The sequence below is a fragment of the Uloborus diversus genome, chromosome 8 (assembly GCF_026930045.1).
Source record: "Uloborus diversus isolate 005 chromosome 8, Udiv.v.3.1, whole genome shotgun sequence".
Lineage (NCBI taxonomy): Eukaryota > Metazoa > Arthropoda > Arachnida > Araneae > Uloboridae > Uloborus > Uloborus diversus.
The window spans coordinates 103,870,815-103,895,900 of record NC_072738.1 but is presented as its reverse complement, the minus strand read 5'-3'; the positions used below and the strand labels follow the sequence as shown (position 1 = coordinate 103,895,900).

The following is a 25,086-nucleotide window of genomic DNA, read 5'->3' as shown; positions in this document are numbered from 1 at the left end:
TGACTAGCAATAATTAAATAGCAAATGAAGCAGTAAAACTAGTCTTAACAGCCATTCAAATTATGCTCACTCAAATAGCAGCTCACATATTTTGCAGGCTTTTTATATGTTTCTTTGAGCAGTTATATATTCTTAAAAAAAAACAGAGATATATCAAATAAAATAGTAAACAATAATATGAGTGACAACAGCAAAATGGTTCATGCTTTATATTTTCTGTGAAATTTTCATCTCAGAAATATACTGAACATGTTTATATAAGTGTATACGGTATAACTTCAATTTAACGATTGTCAAGGGACCTTAAACAGTTATTGTTAAATCAAGGAGCATTCATTTAACAGTCAAATCCGGACCAGTGAAATGTATCATGAAATTGAGGCAATTGTTAAATTGAAGTTATACTGTACTAGGTTTCCACGGATTCCTTTTCAATAAAAAGGAGAGGTAATTGTACAATGTATCAAAATAGAAACAAAGATTATTTCTTATTCAATGAATGAAATACTTAAAAACAAAAAGGAAGGAGTCGCTTGTAAGCATATTAATTTTTCTTAAGGGGTGGTTCACAAATGGCATGACATACGTATTTCTTGATGCATAATATCACCTCAACTTTTTATGAAAATAATCTAAATTATAGATTTATACACACACAGCTCTTAACTAGTTGGTTGATTTAAATCCCAATATATAGAATATAGCAGTTAAAATAGGAGATAAAAATTTATCAGTTAATTTTTGAAAGCAAGAATATTGCTTTGATATAGTTTAACATAGCAACAACATGAGCCAACATTTTAACTTCAAGAACATTTGTAGTGATCAGCAATTTTTGATTATTCTTGTAATTTAGTAAAACATTTTTCGATGTATATGATGTTACAATAAATTTACTATCCTTTTTTATTGATGTTTATCCACATTTTATGTGCAAGGACTAATACAGCCTACTATGACTTTTTTTTAATGCTTTATGCTGATTAAGCTGGTCCATATAAGTTTTCATCTATGTACACAATGAACTTAGATACCTGACATCTACACAGCAGAAATTATTGATGTAGTTATTTTTTATTTTTAATATTAAACACTTTCAATAAGCGGTTCATAAGAACAATTGGATTTTGAAAAAGAGAAGTTGGCAAATATGCATTTGCTACGTTAATCTTACTCATGTGTATTTCAGATATTAAAGGAGTTCTAACTGGGGGAAAAAATAAATAAATAAATAAAAAAAAAAGCTGTGCATGTATATCTTTAATGTTCTAATGATATGGAATCCATATCTTGTACACAATGAAAGCTTTAAAAAAATTATTTAAAAAAATGAAAAGAAAATACATAAAAAAATTAACATGAACCCAGACTAGAATAAAAAAATAAATAAACGAAATATATATATAAATAAATGCATACATGTTACAAATAAATGTATATAAAAATGTATAAAAAGAAAAAATTGCATATCACATTTTTCCACAATAAATATGATTGCCTCCCAGTATAATTCTAACTAAAGTACAGTGAAGCACCATGTTTTCCTTTCAAGGAACCACCTTTATTAGCAACAATAATAATGGACAAAATATCTAAATTATGCAAAAAAAAAAAAAAAAAAAAAAGCCAATAATTACAAAAATTAACTTTTCAAGCAATAAAAAAAGTGAACAGAAAAGAAAACTAAACATTAAAACAGATTTTTTTTTCAATCAATTTCCCTTCCAATATTCAGGGACCAACAATTTACATACCTCAGTATGTATTATGAATAAAACATTTTCTTCTGATTTCTGTTGTTTTGCGGGAATTAATGTTGAATATTGAACACTTCTCACACAATAAAAAAATTAATAAAAATAAAATCAAGGTTCTATCTCTATGTCAACTTAGTAGCTTCATTAAAATTAGCAAAGACCCTGTATGTAACTTATTACCAATACTGTTATTAACTATGATTTAAAATTGATAATCATAAACAATTCAATCCACACGATTGATATTTAGATGGTAGAATCAAAAAATCTAAAGCAAACTTAAGATTCTGTTTCAAAGCAAAAACTAAATATAAACATATTTCAGTAAAAAAGGAAAAAATTTCTCTGAGCTGATTTACATATTGGTTGAAAAATAATGTATTTAAGGTGTAAATAAGCAATAAAATTATCAAATGTCAAACAAGTATGCAAAGTAATTAAACTTTTATTCAATTATGTTGAATAAAAATTTTGTACTTGGAATTTCTGTATACAGTTGTTCAATAATTTATTTTTTTTAAAAAATACATTAACAGAATGAAGTGTGATTTTAAAAGGTGCCTAAATGATATATGAAGATATTTTACATCCAGCAAGGACAAGGTGCATCATTAAACAGGCATCTTTGGCACTCTCATAAACTTGTATATACATTTGAAGTTCATTTCAATTTCTTAGCCCTGGCTCAACAAAATAAATCATTAAAACATGCTACAGAAGGATGAAAATAATACAGCAGATTCAATTCATTCTTGCCTTGGGGACTGTTGGGGGGCTCAAGCATTCAAACAATTACGTGGATGCCAAAGGCATTTTTGGCAGCGAATTTTTAAAAATTCCAGTCTTAGTGCAAGATGGCACAAAGTATAGATTTTGGCACAGCAGAAAAATTTGCAGCTATATTTTGATAAGCTTAAGTGAAAGAAGTTACGATTTCTGAAAATATCATTCAACAGTTTTAGTTTAAATGAAAGGTGGATAGATTGTTTGACGATAGGTTAAAAAAGAAATCATTATTGCAAATGAAATGGAAGATGACAATCATCAGACAATTTTAGCTAACACAATTTCAACCTAAAAGAGCAAGTATTAGATCAAAAGCAGGCCTGTATAGACCAAGTTTAGTTCAACCTGTATAGAGCAAGTTTTAGATCAAAAGCAGACAAGGCAAAGGTGTTCATTCTTAGTTTTTTTTTTTTTTTTTTTGTCATACCAGATCACTCATTTTTTAATAATATGCACATTAGATAGGTTGTCATTGCATTTATTTACACATTACATATTTCATGAAGTGCTCTCAAAAGTGCATATTTTGTACATTTTGCAATGTGCTGATAGTAAAATAAAGTAGAAAAATTTAATAAATAAAAGCTGGCTAAGTAATTAGAAAGCATTTTTATTTTGCAACAAAATATGCCACTAAATATAGTAAGGTGCATTTACTGCTATCCTGAATATCAAACCATGCTTTTTATTAGATCGTAGGATCTACCCTCAATAAATAATCCTTTGAAAGATATATATAGTGCTCCACTGTATTTTATTAGTCAAAAATTTTTGCTAAGTTGCAAGATGTCAATAAGTTTTGCACCATAATTTGATGCATATAGATGCCTTATAACACTTAAAATGCTTCAAATGTTCATTTTTACTAGATTGCAGTGCTGCTATCTATGCTATTTTGTAGTTATCTTTTTTTATTATTAAAAAAAGTACTTTACACTATAATTAAAATATTAATTCATGAATAGCAATTTGAAAGTACTAGAATGCTGATTGTAATTACATCCAAAAAGCATTATTTAAACAATTTTAAAATGTATATTAAGCACTGATCTTCCTTTCAGAAATAATTTCTCACCACTCTTTTCTCTCAGCCTTATTTAAAGATCAAGTGGCAGTTGACATTTTAGCACACACAATACAATACAAATATCAACGTTTCATAGTAGCTGATGATATCTTTTGATTAAAAAATAAGTATCTGCAAGCCCAAAACCCACCATATTTTTCATTTGAAAATGATTTCTGTCCATACTGTACAGCACTTCAAAAATCAATTTACATTTTTTAATGTTTTAAGTTATGAGCTAAGTACACTCACAACAAGCAAATCTGGTATAGCTTTGTGCAAGAAAATCCGTAACTTTTTTGGGCTTCCATTGTTAATTCTCAATAGAATGTACATTGTACACATTGCTCAAACAGTTGTAGTAGAGCCAGCATTCCGAGGACCAGATTGTTTCAGGGCTTCTTCGTACGTGGGAGGAGGGGTCTATGTAAAAAGAAAATAAGTTAAAATGCTATTCATATAAAAAAAAAAGGTTTATATTAAAGATTCACATAAATGTTTCACATTAAGGCTTTGAACAGAGTGTTTATAAAAGTCTTGACTGATAAAGATAATTCATTTCAAAAAAACAATTTAAAATTTATACATAATTCTTTTTTTATTTTGATATTTATCTTATAAAGTTTTTTTTATTAATCATTGGTAGAATATTAGCTAAAGAAATTGTGCTAACCTCAAAAATTAAAACTCCTAGGAGCACCTTGAGGGGGGTTTTGAGGGTCAACCCACCAGATCCTTTGGTTTTAACACATTTGAGGCAGTGAGAAAGAAACAAAGGGTTTTTAATAGCTATTTTTTAAATTTTGAATAAAAAGTGTGTTAAGGTTAGATCCTAGGTGGGCTTTCATTGAAACCTTTTTCTAAATAATGCTGTATTTCAGCACCTATCAGGGCTATTAATACTATCTCTTGTCTCAAAACAAAGGGAAGGTTCCCCTATTATTTGTGCAGGTTATCTCTAACATTTTAGTTTTGGCACTTACATCCCTTTGCTTCTCACTAATTCATTTGTCAAAACTATACTTGTTTCAAAGATTCTTTTCAATGACGTCATGACGTGCAGAAGAAAAACCAGAGTTAACAGATAAAACGTCACACTTCCAAACTACCTACTTGGCGAATTAGAGGAGATTGTCAACTGTTTGTGAGCTGCTATTGACTGGTGCAATCGATTCAAATGGATGTAATACTCCTTGCTGCACAGCTTATAAAAATGAAAGTACAGTCGGGCCCCGGTTTAACAAACCTCTAACGAATTTCGCGATTTAGGGAATTTTTCTTTTCTCCCGACTAAAATAAAGGCAAAACCCTCTATTTACCAAATAATAAACCCCGAATTAACGAATCATTTTAACAGCCGAATTTGTTAGTTTGAGTTAGGAAATATTGGATTGGTTTCCAAATGAAACATCCATTTTGTCCGAAGCAGACAAAGACTTTTCTTGGAATCAGCCATTTTTAACAGGCGAGGGGCAATCAATGAATAGTGATTCTGATGCAGAAGGCGATAATACTCCCATTAAAACTATTATCTTTTCAAACGCTTTACATAGCTTGGAAACTGTAAAAACATATCTCATGCAGCAAGCTGTAATTGACATAGTAGTTTCTTCTCTCCATAAAGTCGAAAGAGAACTATTTCGAGTCAAGTATCATGGAAATTCTCAAGCATCTACTACTTAGTACTTTGAAATTTCAAATTAACTAGTGTGTCATAAGTCACGAAATGTTGAATAAAAAGTGTACACTTTCTAATCATGGATATTTTTGTACAGTTGCTCCTTAGGGCTGTTAGATAAAGTAAGTGCATTTTTTCCCCTCCAATGTATTCAACAATTTACAGAAATTATGACCAAAAAAGGCTACCTATGCATAGGTTAAACAAACTAATCTGATTTCAAGAGCAACGTGCTGAATATCACCTAAAAATCGGACACCACATTCCTTAGCCTCAGCTTATTTCTTCTTCATCAAGAAAGGTTGCAGCCAAGTATAACGTGATATCTTGTCAATGATTTTTCCAGCACTCATGCAGTTTTTCATGATACAGTGAAACCTGTGTATAACAATACTCTCTATAATGATAACCTGTCTATAACAATATTTATTTTTGGCCCCAGCAAAATGTTAGCTTGAGTAATCAAACTGTCTATAACGATAACCTGTCTATTACAATATTTTTTTTAGGTCCCAACAGTATCGTTGTAGACAGGTTTTACTGTATTTGGAAGCAATTTCTATAATTGCTTTTTCGGATTCTTCGTGGTCTGTCACTCTTTTTGTCTCCTGGCTCCTGATTGGTTGTTTCTCCCCCTTGCTCTGAGCCCGGGGTTGACATGTCGTTTGCTGATTGGTTGTTTGTTGTCTTGTGTCTTGAATCCCTATTGGTTGGCCCCTCTTTGGTGTAAATACCGGTGTCCAGGGTGTTGTTGGCAGTTCTCTCTTGACCTTCGGTTGTTGTGGGTGAGCTTTATGCACTGATGAAGGGGCTTCGTTGTAGCCTTGAAATAGCTATATGCTGTATTTTCTTCAAAATTTGTGCTTTATTTACGTTGGTTTTTCACTTTAATCATATTGTAGCACAAAGCTTATATGATAATTTTCCACATAATGTGATAGCCAAATCCTTACCTTCAGAAAATAAATCTTGGCTATGCTAGTGCCTGGAGCAACATCTAAAATTGTCTTATTTTCTTTAGAACAACAAAAAGAGGTGTATTTTTGAGATATGGATTAAAATTTAAAAAAGAATTACGGTAAAATCTGAAGTAATTTTTTTAAATTAATTTTCTTTCACATTGCAAGACTTTGTAAACAGCTTGTATATTTTAGTATAAAAGCAATACTTTAAGCATAGAAGTGATTTAGAGTAATAATATTAAAGGAAAAGAAAGGAGGATGTTTACTTACTACCACATAGTCTTTATCATTAAAACTACCCGGTGTTGGTGGAGCAGTAGAATTTCCATCTAAGCAAGCAAAATCAGCTAAAAATACAAAATTCAGTACATGTTTAATTGTAGAAAAAATGTCAACAAATAAATTTCATACATTCTTCAGATTAGCAACCTTGAATAAAAACTAGTTTGAATTGTCGCTTTGTTAAAATAAATAAAAGAACTAACAAATAATAATAAAATTAAAAATAAAATGCATGTAAGGTAGTCTGAACAATAAATAGGCACAGTTTTATTATCAGAAATTCATATTAAATATAATTAAAAAGTTTAGTATTTGGTTTATGATATTAAAAACATTTTTATCTTAACTATTAACAAAAAATAGAGATTTTTTCATGCTTCATCTTTTTTTTTCTTTAAGGGGGGGCATAAAAGAAAAATTTTGAATCAACCCAGAAATGAACACCCTCAAACAGAGGGAAAACACTAACTTCTAGTTATTTCCCTTTTGAAAGTGAATAGAAGGAGGTTATTACTGCAATTCATTAAAAAATAATCTTTATAAACCTTTTATCTTTTAAAAATTAAATTTTTAAACAAATCCAGAACTGATCATTTGCTAGTTGGTACATCCAAAACTTTACAATTGAAATGACGACAGTACATGAGTACATGGAAACATTCAGAGAAAAAACAACCTGGAAGTTGCCATGTCAATTCAAGCTTCTCTTTCCTTCAATACATTAAGATCACTGCTAACAAAAGAGAAAAAGTGGTCCGGGAGTTACTCTACATTTGAAGTGAGGTTTGTGAGTTACTCCACAATTTTTATTTCACCTGGAGAAGAAACAAAATTGAAGTTCTCATGGGTTGAGGGGAAATTAGATAAGTTGTGATCATAAAAGGCTGAAGTACCTAAAAATGCTTCTGGTTGTTTTTTACTTCCTTTTACAGAAAAGGAAGTATTGTATTCACGAAAAACTTTTCACTCAAAAATCGACCTTAATTTCCATTTTGCTCACCCCCGAATGAATGTTGAGTTTTTTTTTTTCGACTCGACCACAGGTGCAAGGGTGCATAAGAACGTATAGACACCCGAAATAGCCATTTTGATAATTCCCGAGTTAGTTAAAACAAGTTTTCTTGTGATATCTGTATGTACATATGTATGTATGTCGCATAACTCAAGAACGGTATGGCCTAGAAAGTTGAAATTTGGTACGTAGACTGCTAGTGAAATCTAGTTGTGCACCTCCCCTTTTGGTTGCATTCAGGTGTTTCTAAGGGGGTCTTTCGCCCCTTTTTGGGGGGAAATCATTGTTAATTTTGATGTAAACTCAAGTGGTGTTATAATTTGGCGGACACTTGGCGATATATCACCAGTCTTTTGGTCGACAAGTTTTCTCGCCAACTTGGTGACAAATTTGGTGATTTTTTTTTATTAATTTTTTTTTTTTTTTTTTTAAATCTGGTTTCAATTTGGCCACTGTTGGTGATATTTAGAAAGTTAACTATTGAATCACATTAAAACTGCCAATAATGAGAAAATGACATTAAATTTGAGTAAAAGGAAGTCATGTGATTCACACATCAGTTCGTTTTTAACTAAGTTAAAGTAAGCCATTATTCTAATGGATTTTCTCAATAAAAGTGTATTTGAAATGACCCCCTGTGATAGCAAATATGGCATATAAGTCTTTCAGTTGTAGGGAGGGAACCTTTTAAATGGTTCCAACCCTATGTTGATAAAGTATTATCAAATGCTTTTAAAATAACCCAATCGCTAAAGAATCAGTTATAACAATCTAAACTTATTTTTAACTGCAAGTATTATCAACTGTCGTAATAATGATCAATTCTGACAAGATTTTACCGATCGCTGCGTTATTGTAGCAACGTGACATTGAGAGCTGGCAGGACAAATTTTAGCAACTGCTTTAAGCTTTCCTTAAAAACTAAAATGTTGTGTAAAACCGTCATTATATAATAGATATGTGACATGTTGTACATCCCTTAGTGTCTGACTTTGCCTGCATGTAGTGCGCCAGCATTGTGTTTGCAAATACGTACTCCTATGTAAATCTTGTTCATCATGATATGACAGACCAACATGTTAAGCTAGTAAACAACCTTTTGGGACATCCTGCAAACCAAAAAATTCTTTAAAAGGAGTATCAAGGTTTGTTCAATTCTTGATGGCTTTCCAGTATTGGAAACTTACAGCATTCTCTTCAGTTATGGTGCCGACAGCTACTTCCTTTTCTTCCTCTTTGACACATTCTGCATCATTTTCACCATTCTCTTGCTCTCTGCATCTATTTTTGAAGCCAGCTTTAATGAAGCAATTTTGAATTAGATTCTAAGTGACATCTCTCCATGCATAATCCACCATCGTCATAGCATCCAGTACGCTGATTTTTGGAAGAGTACCTCTTTTGTTGATTGCATCCAGAAGTTTGTGTACTAACTACCTTCTATATCCAGCTTTGAAAATACGAATTATGCCCTGAAGTAGTATTAGGCGGCAAAAAGTTTACAGTGACATCTCTTGAAGTTGGGAGATCGGTATGTGCACTGCAAGTATGGAAAAGGAAATGACTTGATTTTCGTGAAACACCTAGGTTTCTCAGAATGGTTGATCATCAGAGGAAGTTTCTCGGAACCATTTTCATTAGCAGCCAAAAGTACCGTTACCCGAACTTTGCTTTCCTCCTCTATATTCTTTGTTCTTAAATATAGCTGTTTTATCGGGCAGACATTAAGAAAAAGGCCTTGTTTCATCTGCATTAAACACATTCATCCGTTTAAAATCCTTTACGAGAGAAGGAATTTCCTTTATCCAGTTCTGCACGAATATTTTCTGGCACAGAGGCGCTTTCACCACAAAGTTTGCAGAAAACAATATCATGTCTATTTTTGAAACTTTCCCGCCATCCATTGCTGCCTTTGAATGTTTTGCCGTGACCAAGTTGTTTGGAAAAATATTCTGCTTTTCTTTGAAGCATTAATCCACTTACTGGAAAACCTTGGTCCTTGCATTGGGTGAATCATTTTAAAACGCACCCATCCACATCCAGAAAAGCACATTTTCGATTTTTTTTATTGTTGTTTTATTTGACAGCAACTTTTGCTTCATGGACTTTTTATTTTTAATTATGGATGAAAGCGTGCTAGCTGGAATACTAAACTTGGTGGCAATTTCATTCTTTTTCATTAATTTATTGCCGTCTCAAAATTCAAGAATTTTTATTTTTTCATCATTTGAAAGAATTTTTAACTTTTTTTTCGTGTCTATTATCTTGGTTTTCTAAGCAATAACAGCTTCAAGCAAGAGAGCAACCACAGAACAGTACCTAAACCAGATAACAGTGTGGAACGGCATTTAATTTGAATGACCTATAACCACCAACTTGAAAAACTCACCCCGTATGTCAAATCTGTCAAGTCCACCCCTCAGGCCCAAGAAGGCAGTGCCTCACTTCATTGTCTCATTCTCCGCCTTCTGTTCTACTTCCGAAAAGCACTCAAAACGACTGTTCTCTCATTAGTCTTCATAGAAAACCAACCTCTGGGTGCATTTCTCTCTTTTTTCCACTGCCCTCTCTGCCCTTGAGGACAATGCTTTTGTTTCTGTGTTTGAGGAAAGTTGTTGTTAGTTGTTTTGGGCTTTAAATCCGAAAATGACAGCATCGCTGGAATTGGAGATGAGTGTTTTCAACAGGTTTGAGCAAAAAAGTTAATCCTGGACAATTTTTAAAATTTTCAAATTTGTCAACAATTTTGTTTTTATTGCATAGTATGTATACTTAGAATATCATATATAAACATAAAAAGGCAGTACATATTTATAAAATCTATTAATTAGCTAATTTAACGATCGGTCTGTAGGTAACAGATTTTGGACATACTAGTTGTCCAGTACGTAACAGATTTTTGACATCATGATAATGTAAGTTTCACAATTTTCGAACTTTTCCAACAAAAATATTATTTAATTTTTATTTTTTGTAATTAAAAAGGGAGGATTAAAGTATTTGAATTGCTTTATATACTGATCTTCAAATAAAATTTTGTAATGGTTTCACAGAAAGCGAAAAAAAAAAAAAACATCCATTTTGGCAAAGGTGATACAGTCGCTAAAATTTACACAGACGGCGAGAAGGGGAATTCCCCGCTGGTAACCCTTTGCTTATCGTACGCTGTGAGTAGTTGCCAATAAAGGTTTGCTTGCCGATTTTTGAGCAAAGAAGAGAAATACCTAAGTATTAGAACAATAAAGAAGTATGTGAAATACACCGCCAGCTCAGTCATTTCCAGCCGAGGACTGCAGTTTCGTGCTTATTAGCACTCATCAGCCCGGCATAGGAAAATGACTGAAATGGAGATGGAAAAACCTCTTAAGGAAGCCAAGATTGCGAAACAAACTGGTAGCTAATATAGAATTAGCAGACCAGACGAGTGACCGAAGCAATGGGGCTAATGGGCGGTAATTTATTGAATTAAAGAAGTATTAATTAAAGAATTGCCGTTTTAGATGTTGATTGTCTCAATTAGAAAATATTTTATTCAAAATGTCAGGAAAATAACAGATGATCATGTGATGAAATTTTCTAGAGTTATGAGCTGCCACTGTTTTGTTTACTTAATGCGTTTGTTACGATCCCACTTACATTTTTCTGCTGTTATTTATGTAATGTTCAATGCATAGCATATTAATTATATGAAATACCAATGGATTGCAGAAATTTACATAATGTATAACCTTTTTTATGAAGGTTATAAGACAGTAGATCATTTATAATATTGAATAAATGGACAGAATTATCGGCGTCTAGATCGTAACGAATTTGGACATCTCACATGCACGTTTAAGACGAGAAAGAAATCTAGAACCTGGAAAAGTGCCATTTGAGTCTCATTACACTGCATATTCGATAACTGAAGTGCTGGACCAGATTTGAAAAACTTACCAATGCAGGGGGATGTAGCACTGAACTGTGAGTCTGAGTACGGTTGACTCTGAGAAGGAGCACTTGTGACACTGAAACCAAGGTCAGGGGAAAACTGCGAGTCACGTTCATTGCTGCAGCCTGGACGAGTCCATTTTTTCCTTCAAGCATCATAAATATTAATAAAAAACTGCTATTTCTAATTATGCTGATTGATAAGTGTCAGTTAAAAAAAAAAAAATCGCTCTTTTCAAATTACAGTGTCCAATTTGTTGTTTTTTTTTTAATGCTAAATAGCTATTTATACATTGATAACTAACAACTTGCTATGAGAGTTTAAAACACAATGACAAAGTATAGACTAACAGTAGCGTACATGGACTTTGGTGCGCCCCTCCCCCCCCCCACACAAGATTTATAAGTGCACCAACACCCCATAAGGTTTTTTAAAAATTTTAACATAGTGCTACTTTTTCATATCATGTGCCCTCTACCTCTTGCACACCCTGCCCTGCGGGGGTGCCAAGTACGCCACTGTAGACTAGGATACTACATACAAAATATGGTTTATTTTTCATCAAAAAATTTAAAAAAATACAATGTAAGTTTGTTTCATGTAAGAGGTTGGCAGTTTTATCAAAGCACTGTTGATGTGTTTCACATTTTAGTAGCATAAGTTTAGTTGCAGTTGACCTTTTTTAACACCAGTATCATACGTAGCTAGAGTGCCACCCCAGCGATAATCTGTGGTATCACCCCACCCTCCCTCCAAAAAAAATTAATGTTATAAATATGAAGTACATATAGTTTTCAGAAATAATTCATTTTTATTTACATGACATAAGAAAAGTTTAAATAAAAAGAAAAGTAAAATTATGAACGCATTTTAAGTAAAGTTTTAGTGATGTTTTGAAAGTTTTGAAAAGACATATTTACACTTATATGTCTTTTCAAAACTTGGGGTTTAACAACTCTGCTTATGCTTTCCTCGAGTTAAAATTTTAATGAGGAAGAATATCCAACCTTAAGTAAGAGAAAATGTAACGATAATAGTAATTTACTCTGGTTCAATATGGTTTTTCCATTTTATGATTAAAAAAATATGCCATGAAGCAAAAACAGAAGTTATGAAAATACATTTCAAATCAGAATAGGTGTAAATCAACCAAAAAGTCTTATTGTTTTATTTTTGTCTTGAAATAACTCTGAACATCTAAGTTTCTATGATTTTTTTTTTTTTTTTTGAGAATCATTTGTTAAATGTAATACAGCTACAACTTTGTTTTATCTTGCCTTAACATTTCTCATTTTTCCTCTTTAGAAAAATCAAAAGTTAAAAATCTTTGCTTTGACTTGAAGATTAACTGAAGAACAGTGAGCTCATGACTATCAAGAATCTCTCACTTTCTTTTTTTTTTATTATTTTACAGTGATGACTTACTAATTGCAGAAAAATTTCCCCACATTTGAACTCAATAAGTGATTTTTACAAATTCCTATTTCCTTCTTCTACCTCCCATCCAGTGACACCAAACCTTCACAGGTCATCAACACCAGATTTTTGCATTTACTTTTCATGCCTGAGAGCGAGTGAGAGAACCAGTTTTGTTCAAACCCCTCCCCCCCCTCTTCTTTACATGTTTCTGGTGTAACCTAACTTGATTTGCTTGCACAATTTGCTGCATATGTGTGTAATCCGTTTGTACAAATGTGCTATTCTTTTTTAGGTTCTAGAAAAAAAAAAGGCATACATTGTTATGATTTATAGCTAGAGTTTAAATGTATGTGTGAGTGTTACTGAATTTTTAAAGATATTTAATACACTAAACACTGGTATCAGTTTTTAATTATTTTGTGGATTATCAGGAGCTTACTGTAGTAAAAACATTATTTTTCAGGAAAACTGTTTTTTCTTCTTTGGTCACTGAATGAAACATAAACAGGGTTCCCCCTTCAAAATGGAAATAAAAATGAAGCACTTTAAAGGACCCCATTTTTTCCCCCAACTATGGCGTCTTCTGATTTGTGGCAAATCCTAAGATTTTCCTAATTTGTGTACTACCTGGATTTATACCTGGTACCTGGAGATCCCTAACAAATGAACAAATACAAGAAATATAAATTCTAATAAAATGAAAAAATGAGGACTACACACACACACACACACACACACATAGAAACACATATCAATAGCCGAAATAAAAAATTTAGGCTGAAGGTAGGATTGCCAACCTGAAACAAATGATTTCAGAAGGATCAACGGTCAATTATTGGAGTATTTTGTGATTTTGCATAGCATTTCAATATTGTGCATAAAAATCCTTAAAAATATAACAATACCACATATCTGAGTTTTGTTTGTACTTGGATATAATCTTTTAAAATACTGGCACAAAAATAATTTTTATTTTTCTAATTACTAAATCACAATTTAATAATTGTGACATTTACAAAACAAAGTTACACCCTGAGAATAAACTACTTTTACTGATTCCGCATATCCGTACACATAATATCATAATATCATATGCTACTTTTTTTAATAAAATTGTTAAAAAAACATAAAGTCAATTTTTTTGGGAAAAAACAAAACATACAAAAAAGTATATTAAATTTTTCTACATGTCAAGATTACAGAAAATTAAAAAAAAAAAAACTTTACTTCCAGAAACCACTTAGCATAAGAATTTTAAGAAACTATTAAAATTACTCTTAAACATGTGTATTTATGATAGAACTAAAAAGTAATTGAAATTATTTTGAACTAAGTTTTCAAACCGTATTATAATTGTTGCAAGAATAACAAGTAATAGTGAAAGAATGGAAGTAATGCAGTTATTCTTATATAACTAATTGACATATTTATGCAAAACAGATGAAACCATTTGACATCCATTCATATTGAGCTTTTCTCTAATCAAGAACATAGGTTTTTATAGAATGAATACAGCATTTTAACAATACAAAAATTAAGATATTTACTTAAGTACACAAGTTAACTCTTTTTCAAATAATTTCAGTATGTAACGAAAAAAAAATCTTAGATTTCTTTTGTAACAAACAACTTTGAAATGCAATGAAAAAAAAAAAAGAAAAAAAAAGCAATTAGTTAATTTCAAAATATATAAAAGAAGAATACAACTTGGTTATAAAATTAAAGAATCACTTAAGTCTGAAGAAAAGAAAACCTTTATAATCTGCGGTGACAACAAATAGTATAATGGCAAAAAACAAAGTTTTTTTAATTGAAAGTTCAATTTTAGCAATTAAATTAAAAACGCGAAGAAGTAATAACTTTTAAGCATTTATAGTATTAATTCAAAAACCAAAGATTTCTTCTTGAAATCGTGATTACAGTACGCTAATTACTTTGAGATTGTGGAATAAAGGCAAAGGAGCTAAGGCATTAATGAAGGCTTCCTCTTTGCCTGCATGGTTGTTTATTTTAAGTAGCATTGAAAGCGTAAAAGGAAATTTCAAGCTAGGTAAAATAAACAACCTAACAGACATAGAAGCAATCTGAGGAAGTTCATCCTGTGGTTAATAAGTAAGATTCAATACTTCGACGTTGAGGCAAAAAGATGCACAAATATGCAGCAATGTATAATCGCACCTCATTAATTTTACTTTTTTTTTTGAACAGATAACTGGCGGAAAATGCGTAGGGAATTAGAGTACTTAATTTGGTAAAGGAAAAAAAAAAATTCTTCATAAAATCAATTTTCTCTGATTTTTTGTTATTTTTTCGAAATTCCCTGATATTTCCCTGACTTTTCCCTAATTGATAAAGTTCCCTGATTTTCCCTGATCTCCCTGATCTGTCGCCACCCTGCAATAGAAAAAACTGAATAAAAAATCTAAAGTTATGAATTTAAAGCGTTAGATTTTTATATCATCAAAAATTATATTATAGTAGAAGACCGTTATAACGCACACCTTGGGACCAGAGCTTTTGCGTCAGACAGGTTTTGGCGTTATATAGGTCATTTCACAAATTTTGAACTAATACTCAGAATATATATATATATATATATATATATATATATATATATATATATACATATATATATTAGCACTTCAGAATTAGTTCTATCTGCAATGAGTATTAAAATACTAATTATACAACTAATCACTCACAAATAAATATGCTTTACAATTAGAAGAAAGTGAATTATCCTGCACTTCTGCCAGCTTCATAGTTTGCATAATAGCTGCATTTTCAAGAGCCATCTGATATTTTCTCTTTACTGTGAATATTAATTTTCATTTAAAAGCTTTGAATTAAGCTGGAAAGATGAAAAACTGTTTCAAAATTTAATTTTCCTAACAATTTTTATGTTAGTAAGGCAAAACAAAGGGATTTTTTAAACTTAAAAAACCTATAGTTTACTTCTGAAAAGTTGTGCAGTTTATAGAGAATTGCGTTATGTAGGTTGGCGTTATAAAGGTATTCTACTGTATTACAAAGAACCAGAAAAGAAAGAAAAAAAAAACTATGCGCATCATTAAAACTTCTGACAGAAAAGAGGGGTGTTTGGGTGATTATTTGAAAATGCCTGTTTAATTTTGGGCGAGAAATGTGAAGCAAACTAACTTCTTTGGAGAATTTCGGCTATTGCAGAGAAAGACTGCAAAACGAGGAATAGCTGGCGGTCCTGCTAATGCGTAAAAGCTGGTTAAGTGTGCAATCATTGAAATAACCATTCAATCAAAGAGAAATTTAAAATATACGATGAGTTTCAAAAAAGAAAACTCGACAACCAGAGCCAGGGAATGCTTAAAAATATTTTACAAGTATTAATTTCGGGGAGAAAAAATCAATTCAAAGCTTCAACCAAGACGAACTGTTTTCCTTAAAAATTCATTGAACTTTTGAATTTCAGTAAAAGAAATGAAGAATGGGATTATAAAATTAAAGAGGAAGAGAAATGTTTCAGAAAAACTGAGAACAAACAAGATTTTTTCAATTTTTAAGGACTTGCTTTAAAAAAAATTGATAATAAAGCACCTTGCAATGATAATTAAGAATTTTTGTTTAAAATTAAGGACTTTAAAAACCCTTTCTTAACAGTCATTGAAATAAAGCATTTCCAAAGACTTGTAGGAACTCAATATTAATTTTGTTTTCAAGCATAACATAAAGAGGTACTGTAAAGTGATTTATTTTCTGCATCAAGTTAAACACACAGAAAAACCAGGTAAAATAATAACTTTTACAAGATCCTCTTTTTGAATGATCCCTTTTTCAAAATTTACTAAGTTTTCAGTAATAATTGAGTCAGTAATAACTGGTCAATACAGTGAATCACTGTCTGCTTGCTGTGCACATTGACCACTTAAATACAGCAAGCTGAATATAGACCATCTTAATCAAATTACCTAAAGATTTCACAGGAAGAGGAAAGGAAAGTTTTTTAAAACATATTTTTATAATTTTCAAAATATTTTACATATTTTTTATATTTATATCCATATAGCCAATCACATACATCTTTAGACAATGAATATTCCCATATTTTCAACAACATAAAAATTAATTCATTATCAAAGTAGAAATAAAAAAAAAATAAATAAATAAATAAAAACATGTTGTACAAAAATATTAAAGCAAAAAAAGTAATATTTACAATACATAAGTTAAATATGTAAAAATGCAATTGAAAACTATGTACTAAGACATGAGAAAAATACGACATTGCGAACAAAAGTATGAACAACATTTAAAAATAGTTTTAAAAACTCAGCTAACAGCTATATTGAGGCTATCAAAAAAGCCTCTTATGTGCAAAAAAAAGTGGCTCCCAAAAAAAAAAAAAAAAAAAAACCACCCACAGCTATAGAGTTCAAGCCTATTTAACAAGTAGGGGATAGAAACAGGAAACATTGCATCATCAGAACAGTGCAAGATATCTGCAATCAAGGAAAACATCATAGACAAAAAATTTTTTTAAGGGTGTGGACTCCTTTGTTAAAATTGGTTTAGTTTTTCTATTATTTTTATGTAAACGTCATACATTTCTTACTTTTATTTTCTCATTTTTTGCTTTCTTATTTCGTTTTGTGATTAACTAATTCCAATATGTTTATCCTTCACTCTGTTTTTTTTTTTCCTGCATTTCTCCATTTGATACATTGTTTCCATACATAGTTTTCTCCGCTGGTAATGTTATTGCTAATTTATTCAGAGTGGTTTCATTTTTTGGACTTTTTGCATTGTTTATGGGTTTTCTTGGATAATTTATTACTTAACGGTTTTTTCCTGATGGAATTATCTAATAAATTTTGCCTCCAGGTGTCATTTTATCTTTTTTGTTTTGTTTAATTTCTATTTTTTCATATTTATACTATCTCCTGTTCCACCGTGTTGCTTTTCACCACGGAAACACTTTTCACCACTGAAACACGTGTCTGCAATATTTTGCAATTTTTGTGCTTTATTACGTTGGATTACTGATTATTTGAAAAGGGGACATGTTCTACAAGTATTAACAACTGAACTAGAATACTCCTAACTGTACTAAAATTCTCAAAAATGTAAATCGTAAATGGAAAAGCAATCAGGAATATTTTTGACAGAAGAAAATTAAAAAATTTTTTTTTTTGGCATAATTTTCATGTTTTTTAACACAGAACTTGAGAGCACATCGTCTCCCAATGTAGACCAATCCACATTGACAAGAAATACTATAAATCCCCTATCTATCAAGTTCCTGAACAGGGTGCATAAGGTGCGAAAATTGTAATTTATTAACTAAAGAAAAGATGATAGAAAAATTAAACCCTTTAAAGGATTTTTGTAATTTGGCGACTGATTTTGGGGGGAAAGGTAAAACAAGTGTTAAAATAGTTCTCCAGAGCTGAGGTTTGATTTTAAGAGGTTGAGCTTATTTTTTTGCAAATGGGATCAATGATATTAGTCAGAAACTCTAAATCCATTGCTATGCTTTTCAAATAATTGAATTGGAGGAAAGTATAAACTGGTATTAGAACACATTGGTATACTTGGTGCAAGCATACTTGACAATGGAGAAATTAGCTGCAGCCAAGCGAAGGAATAGTTCCTAGTGCCTTGTCCGATATTCGAGTGAAATTATGCTCTTCGCTTTAGAAATCGGATTAGTTAGTTAAATCCACACATACATAACATTGTTTTGTCATAATTTCGGTCAACTGTTAAATATTTTCAATTTTACGAGCAAAGCAGCGGGGAGCATTTTATACATTTGAAACAAACGCGCCAGCCAAAACAGCTGATAGACAGGTAACAACCTCCTCTTATTCGTAAATAAGTGTGACATTTTATCTGTTAACTCCTTTTTTCTTCCGCGTGTCATTTTAAGTTGCAAGCAAGTATAGAACTCAGAAAGTAGAAGTTCTGAAAGCAGCTAATTTTAAAAACTGGTGAGAGGGAATAGTAAATGTGAACATAGGCGCCCATATGCAAAATTGTAAGGGGGGGGGGGGCTCAGATATTTTAACTACGGTTTAGCATGATATTTTCCCCATGAAAACCCATTTCAGGACAGATTAGAGTCATTAAAATTTGACATTTTTAATAACTTATTCATTAATGGCTGGAGAATAAATATTTTTGCAAAGAAAAAAGTACTAAAAGCAAGGAAGTTTTAATTTCTAAAGGATGGGGAGACTCAAGCCCCCCCCCCTTGCCCTCCTATATGGGCGCCTTTGACTGTGAAGGTTTTTTGGAAAATAGTTGAAATGAGTGTCCTTAGTAACAGAAACATCCAAGAACGAAAATTTTGAATTTGCTGCAGCACAAATTGTTTGAGGTTAATCTTCCATTTACAATTTCGATTTTGTGAATCTTACTATGTTAGAAACAATTCTACTTCAGTTGTTAATGACTCATTGAGAACACTTCCCCTTCTCTCCGAATTTGAAATTTTTCTTACAAAAAGTTTTCTCTATGAAGTTTTTCCTTGAATGCAGATATCCTGCACTGCATTGGTGACATAAGTTTCAGGTATTTGGGCACTACTTGTTTATATAATAGGATTTCTTGTCTAGTATTTGTCTTTCACTTGACTTATGTTTGGTTTTGTGAACCACTTTCATGCACCATGGCTTCTTTCGATAACCTCAAAACAACTGTTTGCCGAGTTTTAAAACCCTTTTTAAATGGTTGTACTTGCATTTTTATTCATGTTGTCTTATTTTCATTCACAAGTCAAACATTTATTGCTCAAAGCATGAGTTCTTTGGTAAATAATTACCTCACAAGTTGTAAAATTCCAGCAAAACATGCAAGCAATGCTAAACCACCAGTCAAGCATCCTAAAACAATATGAACAGTATCCAATCCACTAAATATATGCACAAAATATGGCTCCACTTCTGCCAAAGGAGCTGTTTAAGGAAGAAAATTAAATAAATTAAAGAATAATTTTCATAAGTTTGCTAAAAGGAAACAGTTTACTAAAAGGGCCATTTCACGGTATTTTTGACATTTATGTAGAGTCCGTAACGTGACCTTTTTTTGCCATAACTTTTTAATTTACTGTTTGATTTGCAAATTATTTTAATTTGAGATGGTGTGTTGGTAGAAAAGCTCAAAATAAAATAATATGCTAATCTAACTGTAAATTAAAAAGTTATGGCAGAAAAAGGTCATGTTACGGACTCTACATAAATGTCAAAAATACCGTGAAATGACCCAAAAACAAATTTTGCACAACATACAAAATTAATATTTAGTCATAAAAAAAGCATCATCTAGCTATAAAAAAGACAGTTTAAATTTTTTTTCCAGGATCTAGAACTACTGGGGATAAAATACAGAATCCTCATGATACACTTTTTAATTTCTTTTCAAGATTTTTTTTCTTTTAAAAAAAAATTGAATTCTAGAAAAAGTATCTCTTTTCTGAAACACAAGTAGATAGAAGAAATATTAGTGTTAAATAATATTAGTAAGATTAAAAACTTAGTGGTTTATTATAAAATAAAATGAATACTACAAATAAGTATGGAAAAAAGTAATAAAATACTAAATATCAGTACCATCAAAAATCTGTTTTCTGTCCGCCAATAATAAGGGTTTAAAATTCGGTTTCAATAACCACTTAAAGAATTACCATTTGAATTTAAATTTCATTGGTAAACCTTTAATAAAAATTTGTAACTTAAAAAAACAAGCTAAAAAGTTTCCGTAACAACAAGTAATCTTATCTAATATGGAAAAACCCAACATTAACTTACATTTTAGGCATAGTTTAGTGTTGTTACTTTCATGAGTTTCATATTCAAACCCAGCAGTACACTGACACCTTTGAGACCATTTACTGCAAATTACATTTTGATCTGCTTTCCTGCACTGCTCATTGTCTAGACAATACTCTCCCATTCCTACAACTGAAAGAAGCAAAAAATAAATCATCAAAATATTTACTAAATCAGAAATAAATATTTAAATGTGTCAGATTTAAAAATTTACTTTTGAAAATATTACATGCAGTAATTGACACAAAAAATTAAAAAATATACCTTGTTTTAGTTAATTGTTCAACAAGCGAGGCATTTATTACACGACAAATATCTAATCAATGTGTGAAACAAATTGCCTTTCAATCCAGTTTGTTCCTCAGACAGCGTTTTTTTTTTTTTTTTTTGAGGTTACATTGAAGGCAGTGTGTTAATCACGCATGATGATAAAGCAGCAGTGTAGCATAGGTATCTGCAGCGCAGGACAAATGTCAAATTTGCCACACCTCTCTAAAGTTTGAAATCTTTTACAGATAAAATATTTTCAAACAAAAAACATCAAGCTGAAAAGAAAATTAAGTTGCCCCCTTCTACTGGAGAAAAGGGAAAGAAAAGAAAATTCTTACTCACTAGAACGGAAAATTTTATTCCAATATTAATTTCAACATATTCGAAAGGCAATTATCATTCATCTTTACGACTTGTCCTTAATTACATTTTTATTGCTAGCTTATCTTTCATCACATTTCTGTTTTCAGACTTTCAGCATTCATATGAAACTAACTGTAAAATTTCAGTTGCAAATATCTAAATAATGGAGATTTGCCAAATTGCTTTAGCCACGGTTGGCAAGGGTTTGGATACTATGGTAAAAACCACGATATTTACCATCCGGTCTAAAACTGTCCTACAGGGTCTAAAACTACATTTTCAGAGAAACTATTTTATGACAAAATATCAAAAACAGAATAAAATGCGTCAAACTTATGTTTTATATTGAATATTTATTCAATGTGAACGCTCAAGTATAGATATATATGTAATTTATTTATACAGCTAATTATAATCTAGTTACATAGAAGTTGAAATCTTCATTAAAAGTTTCAATTTACGAATGAGTTTTTTTTCTCTCAATAGTAACTAAATTTTTCAACATTTATGCATAAGTGCAAATGAAAGTGTTCAAAATATTGTGCAATAATTGACTTGAACTGAAAGGAAAAAGTATACATTTGAGTCTTATGCGGCTTTGTGAAGATTTTATCCTCTTGAACATGGTGGCATTTCATAATCTAAAACTAATGTCAATAATGCCTCTAAAAATTGTCAAGGTACTAGTTTTTGTTTATGTATTAAATTAGAATGTAAAAACATGAATTAAAAAGAAATTGCACAACTTTTAAAATATAAGTAACATATGTTTAATCTTCAATGTATTGTTCTTTAATACTTGATTTAAAAAATAATTTTGTTAAAACTTATATGCAGAAACCATTGGAACAGAAATTTGTTGTCTTGGTACCGTTGTGAATTTCTATTTTTATTCTACCAACTGTTACACAAGGAAGTTTTTATGTAGTAGAGTAATTGGCAATTTTTTAAAGGCAATTCTGGAGAAACATGAAACACTCATAACTAAACCTTAATAATATTTATATTTATGCATTACGAATGTAGCAGCAAATACAAATTGATTAGATTATACCCATTAAGCTTTAGCATACTTTTTGACAGTTTAAGACACTTTAGGACAGTCCAAAACTCAACCCCCTACTTTTAACAGCTTTAACCGTTTGGTAACGTTAGGGAAGCCAGCTGCTCTTCTTCCAAAATTTTTCAACATTTAAGCTGCTCTGAGAAACAATTTTAGGTCATTTTTAGAAACTACAGAGGAAAAAGGTGTGAGATGGTCAGAAAATTCAGTTTTTGGTTCTCTTTGATATTGCCAAGGAGGACATAACCCCCATTTGGATCCATGCGTGGGACGCAGTATTTGAATTTGCCATCTTTTGAAGTTACACAACACCTGCCCCCTAATAATAGGCTTACCAGACGTCCCAGTTTGACCGGGACAGCCCCGGATTTCAGACAAAATTCCAGTGTCGCGGCCAGTTTACTACACATCCCGGGAAAAAGATAAATTTGATTAAAATGACCAAAAAGGTTTAAAAATAATTAAGTGTGTAGGATTATTTAGGATAATTACTATATCATTTGTAACATTGACTTATAAAACCAAAACCGGATTAGTTTGTGAGGATTTTTTGACATAAACCAAAAAGGACTCTAAAAAAGTTCTATAAAATGAAAAGTATATCTTAATACTGTTCATATTTTTATTCTTCATTTAAAGTGTTTTTTATAACTAAAATAAATTGTAAATATTTACATCTAAGAACTGAGATGTTCAAAGTATATCTGCTTATATTATTTTTTATTACCTCTGTTTTATGTTCATAGTCAGTAGGTAATCATTTATTCATATAGCATTGAGAATACACTGCCCTGCAAACCATTCCAAAAATCAGCCATAGGTGTGTATTCTTTTGAATACTAGCAGCAGGGGGGGGGGGCATTATGGTTATCCCGGTTGAACATTTCAGAAATCTAGCAAGCCTACTTAAAACAAATGCTCTTTGCATAGTTGTTGGTTACATTTGAGTTTCTCTAATCTTTTTGAATATTAATTTAACTTAACTTAGAGAGTTTGTTGCCCCTAGCAAAAGTAGTGTCCAGAGCCTCCTGTACACTACACCACTGAGATGAAGACGCAAACAAGAACTTCAGAAACTCATTTAAGTGGAATTATGCACTACTGATAACCCAATACTACAAAACATGAGAAAGAAACTGGATTGGAGATGACATTTGTGGTTTAACAAATGTGTGGTTTAGCACATGACAAAAAAAAAAAAAACTTTTCTTTTGCATGAATTCTGTCTCAATTATTTTAGTATGTGTATTAGTATCAAAACTATGATTTTTTAAAAAGTGCTTTTTTTTTGACCCTGTTTTATAAAACCAATAATGCATTAGCATTATTTAAAACATATTATGATAGACAATCAAACAAGGAATGCACATTATTTTTCTCAGTATCATGAAACAACATGGGATGAAGAAATGATGCATGCTTGAAAACATTCATACATGGCAAACAGTGATGATGCATTTTCATTCGAACATGTCCTTCAGAACAAGAGCACTTGCCAGTTTGAATATCACACATTACTTCTCCAGTTATATTGCTACAATTATTTGAAACGCTGCAGGATATATCAAAGACTAGAAGAAAAGATATATCTTTATTAAATTCAAAAAACATTTTTACAATTTTAGTAATTTCTAATTAGGTACAGAAAAAAATTGCACTGAAAATGTATAAAATCAATATTTTCAACTAAATATCTTTAAAGAAACAATTTATTGTACTAAAATAACTCTGCGAAGCTGGGGTGAAATTTTTCTGAACTTCAAAACAAATTTCCTGAATTAGGACAAAATACCAATTTTTTTTTGAAGAAAGAGAATATGAAAGTTTTTAGTATACTAATCCTCTTTCTCTCTATGTTTTTTTAACTTGAAATCTACTTTGTTGCATTAACTTTCAAAACTGACGGCTAAATTACAAAAGTTTCCATAACAGACAGTCACAAATAATCTGAATTTTCCGAAAAGAATCACCCATGCATCTAAGTATTAAAAATAAAGGTATAATTACCACTTGTAACCGCAAAAGCATTTGAAAATGCTAAGAGAATAATCAGATTAAAACACAACAGATGATTCACATAAATATTGTAAAAATAACAATATAGTAAGTTCCATGCCCATTTTGTCAAAGATGACCTAGAGGCAGACATGAGGGAAAAGGACAAAATGAGAATTAGAATAAGTAATTAGTTTGAAGCACTAACAATATGAGTAAATTGCTACATTTCTAATGGCATAAAGCTGAAAAACTAATAGCCATATTTTCAATTTTAAACGCTAAATTGAATATAACTTCGATGCATGCCGTATTGCTGCCGCCATACTGTAAACAAGTGGGTGCTTGTGGTTGCCACTAGAAAAAAATTGAAGTATAATTTTTACTTGATTTGTCTTTCATTACTAGGCTTACAAAAAGGAAGTGTCTGCTACTCCTCGATTTTTCTAGCAACCTTTGTAGTAATTTGGCGTGGTTTCAGACGTCCTCGATATTTGGCGATCACGTTCGCGTTGATTTTCCAGCGATCAACAAGCAATAACTGCGCCTCGTGCTTTTCTATTTCTCAGCATACTTTTCTGTGTGAAAAGTATTTTAATGATCTAATTATTTTAATTGTGGAGGAATGACTTTTGAAGTAGGGGGTGAAGTTTTCTTCATTTGAAAGCTTACAAAATAAATTACGGAAGAAGGGAAT

At 31.1% G+C, this 25,086-nt stretch overlaps 1 protein-coding gene across 1 annotated transcript; it reads right to left on the bottom strand.

The window, feature by feature from the left end:
- Positions 1-3,915: 3,915 nt before the first annotated feature.
- LOC129228130 (uncharacterized) lies at positions 3,916-24,702 on the bottom strand. Its single transcript, XM_054862777.1, has 7 exons — positions 24,402-24,702; positions 23,831-23,965; positions 20,678-20,830; positions 19,693-19,825; positions 11,480-11,619; positions 6,520-6,596; positions 3,916-4,032 (listed from the first exon to the last, which is right to left on the bottom strand). Exons 1-7 carry the CDS (start codon positions 24,541-24,543, stop codon positions 3,958-3,960), a joined length of 855 nt encoding a protein of 284 aa, XP_054718752.1. The 5' UTR covers positions 24,544-24,702; the 3' UTR covers positions 3,916-3,957.
- Between the last annotated feature and the right edge of the window lie 384 nt (positions 24,703-25,086).

Excerpts from the sequence above, each read along its gene's own strand:
- LOC129228130 (XM_054862777.1), bottom strand. The coding sequence starts at position 24,543 with ATGTCTGCCTCTAGGTCATCTTTGACAAAATGGGCATGGAACTTACTA. Across the intron at positions 23,966-24,401 it reads TGCTTTTGCGGTTACAAGTG|TCTTTGATATATCCTGCAGC; the intron begins GTAATTATACCT and ends CTTTTCTTCTAG. Across the intron at positions 20,831-23,830 it reads GCATCATCACTGTTTGCCAT|TTGTAGGAATGGGAGAGTAT; the intron begins GTATGAATGTTT and ends TGCTTCTTTCAG.